This window comes from Rutidosis leptorrhynchoides, chromosome 4, assembly GCF_046630445.1.
Source record: "Rutidosis leptorrhynchoides isolate AG116_Rl617_1_P2 chromosome 4, CSIRO_AGI_Rlap_v1, whole genome shotgun sequence".
Lineage (NCBI taxonomy): Eukaryota > Viridiplantae > Streptophyta > Magnoliopsida > Asterales > Asteraceae > Rutidosis > Rutidosis leptorrhynchoides.
This window is the reverse complement of record NC_092336.1, coordinates 394,045,478-394,051,957: the sequence shown is the minus strand read 5'-3', so window position 1 is coordinate 394,051,957 and position 6,480 is coordinate 394,045,478. Positions and strand designations below refer to the sequence as shown.

The 6,480-nt window shown below is 35.4% G+C and overlaps 1 protein-coding gene across 1 annotated transcript; it reads right to left on the bottom strand.

Annotated features, from left to right (window-relative positions):
• Nucleotides 1-2,040: 2,040 nt before the first annotated feature.
• Nucleotides 2,041-6,263, bottom strand: LOC139844062 (dolichol kinase EVAN). Its single transcript, XM_071834274.1, has 14 exons — nt 5,906-6,263; nt 5,567-5,679; nt 5,193-5,399; nt 4,968-5,072; nt 4,755-4,825; nt 4,488-4,568; nt 4,161-4,375; nt 3,859-4,048; nt 3,287-3,352; nt 3,070-3,158; nt 2,860-2,974; nt 2,682-2,733; nt 2,502-2,602; nt 2,041-2,220 (listed from the first exon to the last, which is right to left on the bottom strand). Exons 1-14 carry the CDS (start codon nt 6,085-6,087, stop codon nt 2,107-2,109), a joined length of 1,701 nt encoding a protein of 566 aa, XP_071690375.1. The 5' UTR covers nt 6,088-6,263; the 3' UTR covers nt 2,041-2,106.
• Between the last annotated feature and the right edge of the window lie 217 nt (nt 6,264-6,480).

The window sequence follows — 6,480 nt, the reverse complement described above, 5'->3', positions numbered from 1 at the left end:
GCACACAATATAACGCAAAAAATTTACAAAGTTGTTAAAGCTACTAAAAAAGATTAGATAGCGTAAAATAATAAATAATTTTTTTATATAATAAGCTATGAACTTCAATGTTAATCACTGTTCAACAGGGAGTATATATATTTGGAGGTATGTTAAACAGTTCTACAATAGAATGTTTAAATTTGGGGTGATTTTATATTATAAGGCATTTAACTATCTCTGCTTGTAACCATTCAGGCTTGCCTGAGTGGCTACCGAGTTGCCCAATGAAGCACACCACCCGGGATTAATTTATGGCTATGCCAACTTGTTCAAAAAGGGAGTGTGACTAGAGGGTGTGCATAATGCGCAATTCACCCGATACTAGGTCTCGCGCTCGGGGGGACTTGATTACCCGAGGTTTTACCTTCTATGGGGGAGCCAATGTGCTCGTTCATAGGAGGGTTTCCTTGCTTACCCAAAAAAACTATCTCTGCTTGTGGTAATAAACGGAAATGGCAACTCGATTGGGCTTTAAAAAACTATTGTTGAACTTCAAAAACATCAATATATGATCACACACCACCGAACTATTGGTTTAGTGGTAAAAAGCCTCAGTTGGTTGTGGGCCCGTATTCTTGAAAAAAATAGGTGCAGGTTCAAATCCTGATGGGGAGTTTTCTCCAAAGTTGTGCCTCTGGTATCCTTCACTATGTACGGGCCAAACAGTTAACCTAAAGCATTCCAGGTACGCTTTGCGCGATGGATGCGAGGAGTTTCTTCCTAACGGGTGCGTGGGTGGTAAATGAGAGGGTTTGATGACAAAATTGCGGTTGTAAAAAAACAAAAAATATGATCACACATTTAAAATTAATGGGGTCACCTATTTAAAATTTAGATTTTTTACATTATATGGTAAGTAGCTTCTGGCTAATTTGCCAAGTCAGTGGGTCCCCCTCCCCCCACACACAATACTAACAAGTAGCTCCACCCCTGCAAGAAGTGGAACATTTTCAAAAAAATACCATCACATATTTCACGTATTCTCACATTTAAAATAAATTTCTTTCTGCCTCTTCCATAACAAATATACCTCTCATATTAAAAAAAAATTGTCTTCGACTTCTTCTCCCGACGATGAGTATATGCTACAAATGATTGATATTGTAGCTGAAAATTCAATCATGAATGGAATTTAACACGTTGCGTAATAGAGATCGAGTTGGTGCCGACGAAAGGCTAATGAGCTACTACTTTGGCTCAAACGCGAAATATCTCGGTGAGTATTTCAAACAACAATTCCGCATGAGGGAACGACTATTCCTCATAATTTTTGAAGGTTTTTAGATAATTTTGTAAACCCCGGTTTTTAGAATTTAACCGGGGTTTACAACGATTGAAAAGTGATGCCCGCATTACATCAACTGGCATCAGAAACATCACCGGAAGTTTTTGACGAGTACTAGTTTTCAAGGTTCATTGATAATACTACTTTTCTTTCATGAACAGTGAACCACACCACCACTAAATATTTTCAAGGTTCCATCCAGAACATCGAATTAGAACGTCACCACTCATCGTGCTCTTACTCCGCTGCATCACCATTTAAAAAACTCCATAATATTCATTCGAGTGTTTTTTCCATCTATAACGAACCAATAATGTAAAATATAATACTTATTCAGAATTTCGGGGGCAACACCCCTCTCTGTCCTTCAAAACTCCGTCCTTGCTTGCGAGTACAACAAGACCTGGAGCTATAAAGAAAAGTGCAATAAAACAGACAGAAAGCCAGTGAATCACAAGTAGAATTTCTGGGGCAACACCTCTCTCTGTCCTTCAAGACGCTAAAGATTTTTTTGAATAAATCCCTAACAAGACGCTAAAGGTGAAGAACACCCTTTTAAAGTTAACAATGTTTATATTTCAATAATGGACAAGAGTGCATCAATTAAAAGTTAACAAAAACTCTACTGTATATATGATTTCTAGGGTCATTCTAGCATATGTGTAGTTTTTAGCATATAAGAATATTTAATCCACTGCTCTATATATTATGTGTATACAAGCCAAAATTACAAAAAGGGATATCTATTTACCTAATCCTATAACTAATTTGGTATTAATTTATAGGCATAGAAGGCTGTAGAAAACAAGGGGTATAAAGGCATTATCAAGCTGTGCTGTGTATGCTTCCAACAAACCACTAACTGTAACCGCCAGCAGAAGAGACAACCAGTGCTGCATTATATAAAAAAGTGGTTAACTTTTGTAACGGTCTGAATTAGTTGACGGAACCATGTTTATCCGCAGATAATTGTAAGAAGTTAGTAATAAATCTCCAACTTTTTAAATACAAAGAGGTTTTATGTACTAGAAATACACTTTTGGCAACTTTCGACCCATTTGACCTGATCCCTTTTTACCTCAAAATATTTTACATATTTGACATGTTCACTGATACCATTCACATGTAAATGGGTTGAAATTGCCACTTCTGATAGATACAAATAGAAATAAACCTGAGTGAACATGTGTCCGGTGGCGGCTAACAATGGAAGAAGGATAGAGCAAGCAGCCAGAACTGATGTTATGCCAGCAGCGGTGCCTTCAACGGTTTTCTCTAAAAAGAAACAAGATTCTTGTTAGGGATGAAGGATAACACAAGTAACCAGCTACAATAAGTAAAGCTATATACTCACTGCCTGTTTTACTCCACCGTAGAACGCCATATTTGTAGCCAACCATAGATGCCTAACAAAGGTTTAAATATATATGTTACATCACAGATAAATGCTTTTATTGTATTATTACTATTGATAAACCTTTTCTTTTTGTTCTAATTCATTTGTTTGAAATATAATGCATCAGCATTCTCACCATGGTATCTCCAATTCCAAGGCTCAAAATTCCAGCAAAAGGAGCTAGAGGCCGATCATTAAATCCGGAAGACATCCAGATAGGCAATGCACATCCCAACAGAAGTGAGAAATGGCTGCATAATGAAAGTTTTAAAAAAAATGATTTTGATATTACAAAAATAACATGTATATATATACATAACTAACATGAAGGAATAAGCATAAACACCTGACTATAAGAAGATCAGAGTCGCGATGATCAGTGAAGGCATTCATAAATTGATGTACAATTGGTCCCAAAGGCCAAATTTTCCAAACCTGCATAGAACAATATTTTAATCTTGGCAACAAAATATTTTTAACGACATGATATATCCCATAATGACATTTTAGTTACTAAAAATAATTGAGACGAACATCAAAACTGAGTTTCAAGAGGAATTTACTCGAATGATTTCCAGTACTAAGAATACTGCCAAAGCTGCACCGAAAGCCAAATTCAGAAACAATGGCTGAAAAAAAAGAACACAGTATTTTTATACAACAACAACAAAACCCAATACCACATAAGTCGTGTATGGGGGAGGTGAGATGTAAACAATCCTTCCCTTATCCGAGAATAAAGACAAGTCCAATGGGCACGGTACAGCCAGCAAATAGAGGTGGCAATTTCGACCCATTTACATGAATAAGTTGATGTCGATTTTGTGTAAGATCTTTATGGTCAAACAAAGAAATGGCCAAAGCGGTTGAAAGTAACCCAAAAAGTATCTTTAATGCCTAAAAGATTCTAAATCACTTGACTTTACAAACAAAGTATTCTTGAAATATTGTAATATATCTGTAAGCGTAATCATATTATGCACGCTTATTGTTAAAAGTGAATGTCTTTCGATAAAACCACTCCAGAACCCAAAATGACCCTCACCACATTTTTTACCCATTTTGACCCATTATCCAACCGCCTATTTTTTCACCACTAGCGTATGGCATAGATACAAACAGAACCCAAAATTACCTGGAAGATAAGTGCTGGCACAAACATTAGAACTGCCACCAAGTGGTAGTATTTACGCAGAAGAATTCGCTCAATCTTACTGTTTTTTGAAATATCATAGAACCGCAAAACCGAAACACATATTACAGCCACCCAATATATACACAAAGAAAGCCTTTTGTGTGGTTCAGAGAAAACAAACTTTAACACCCTGACAAAAGGAAATTATGTATCTTTAGAAATGTAAATTAAGCAACTTGATCCATATAATTATATTAACAATATAACCGCCTAGTAATATTTATCATACAGTTAAGCAGTACCATAAAAAGGGATGAACAGGAAAATCTTGGACAAACTGCATCCACAATGGAACGAGGGCTAATAAAATAAATGCTAGAGACCCATAAAATGTAAATGATCGTCCCCGTGCATTATTTACTCCGATTTCAGAGTTAGCAGAGCTCGAATAAACGTCCATTCCTCGAAGGATGAATTTGAACAATATTGGAGAAAGAAGAAGGCCAAGGAGCAGCCCCTGTATGTATGAAAACACATTTATCATGTTTTTGAGATGAAAAAACAAATTCATACGCACAAGGGTACATGGGGATTTTATGTTTCATAAAGCAACTAAAAGTTAGTTGTACCTGAATTATAGTGCTTATCTCACTTCTTTCCACTCCATATGGAATATAACTTAACCCGTATGATACGAGGTGCTTACTTATCTGCTTACAAATATATTGATGTTAAACACATAATATGGCAACACATCAACATAAAATCTAACTAAATAGGGAAAGAAATTAATAGGCTTCTCATGATCCCTAAGAAATATGAACCATGCATAAAAAATTTCCACACCGGGACTGTATTAAATATTAACGAACAAAAGTCACGAAGTTAGATATAACCTTTGCAATCGTAAATGCAAACATGTCTCCAAAATAAACAACAAATCCAGCTGTAACCAAAAGTGCTTCCCCTATAAACAAGAACAGATATGTATTACTAGACGATTTTCCAAAATAAACAACAAATCCAGCTGTAACCGAAAAGCACCGCATCGTGTCACTCAAAAAAGTCTTTGGCAACCAAAAAATGAGAGAATATAACAAGTGGAATACCGAATGAAGCACATGCAGGAAAAGTTAAGAGCACGTGCTGAAAAAACTTCACAGCTGTCAATCCGTGACAGATAATCCACAACAAAGTCAATGCTATGTACAGTCCTGCAAGATGAATTGATCACATTACAAGTTTCAGTTCTAGAAACTTCTGATTCACCTTAAGTATGCATCTAAATTTACCAAAGATGGAATCTTTAGAAAGAATCTAATACGCAAACTCACCACTAGACGATTGTGCAGCAAAAGATAGATAGCACATGGTTGTAAATAAGGTGATGGAGCTAATACTGAACTTCGTGTTCCAACCATAAAAAAAAGACGCAGACTTGGTGTTGTTAGATTCATGGCGAGAAATAGAGTAAAGAAAAACCAGCAGACAAAGGCAACTAGTACAAGTAGCCCAATATTGCAACCGAATAAATTCAACATCTGCAAAAAAGGATAAATGTCGAAAGCACATAAGCCAAAGATCACTGAAATACATTCAGTCAGACAACATCAACTCATTTAGTCCATCACATTATCATCACATAACAAAGTTTGAATGATTTTTCTATAAACCGGTGCATTTCATGAGAAAAAGGTGAACAATGTACCTTCAATCCCTACTTGATTCACCAACAAAGCTCTTGATAATTGTATCAGCTTTGAAATAGCAAGTCCAGGAAGTGTAACTGCCCCCAACAGTATCCCTGATGAAGCACCTGGCCTAACATCATTAAATCCCAATAAAATTCAAAATTCCAATTGCTTTTACAAAAAAAATATATAAAATTATTTTAGATATAATGGTAACATCAAATAAGAGCTATTTAATTTTTACAATTTGTATCATATAACTTAACAAATTCACAAACTGACAGCTATAATATAATATATAAACCCTAATAACACGATTCAATAAAATGAGTGTAAATTAGGGATCAATTAGCTACCTGATCTTAAAAGGAAGCACGGAATCGTACGATTCAACTGAGATCTCGACGAATAGAGCGAAGATAGTAATAAGCACAAAAGCTAGGGTTTCAAAAAGAATAGATACAGGTGTAGCGTAAGTAATGCTGGAAACAAATAGTATAACCACGGCTCTTTCACCGTTTAATAACGATGAACCCATGATGATTGGTAGGGTTTAATTTTGAGAAAATATTATAATTAAGTTAGAATGAAATGAATTAATTGAATTGAATTTGATGAATTTACAGTTTGAAAATAAGTTTGAGAAGAAGGAATCAAGGAAATATAATTTTGTTTTTTATTTTAGCGGAAACGGCAAGGGAATGTTGGCGCGTATACGGGTTACGCCCACAGGGTCGTTGAACAAGTGGGTCAACTAACTCGTTTTTAAGTATTGGAAAAATAAGGAATTTTTGAACGGTTCAATGACTTTTTCTGCTACTCAATTAAAGATCGCTGTATTCTTGAGTTTTTTTTTTTTTTTTTTTTTTTTTTCTTAAAAGGAAGGAGAGGAGAGTAGAGGATAGTGAACTACTTAACCATTTTTGAGTTT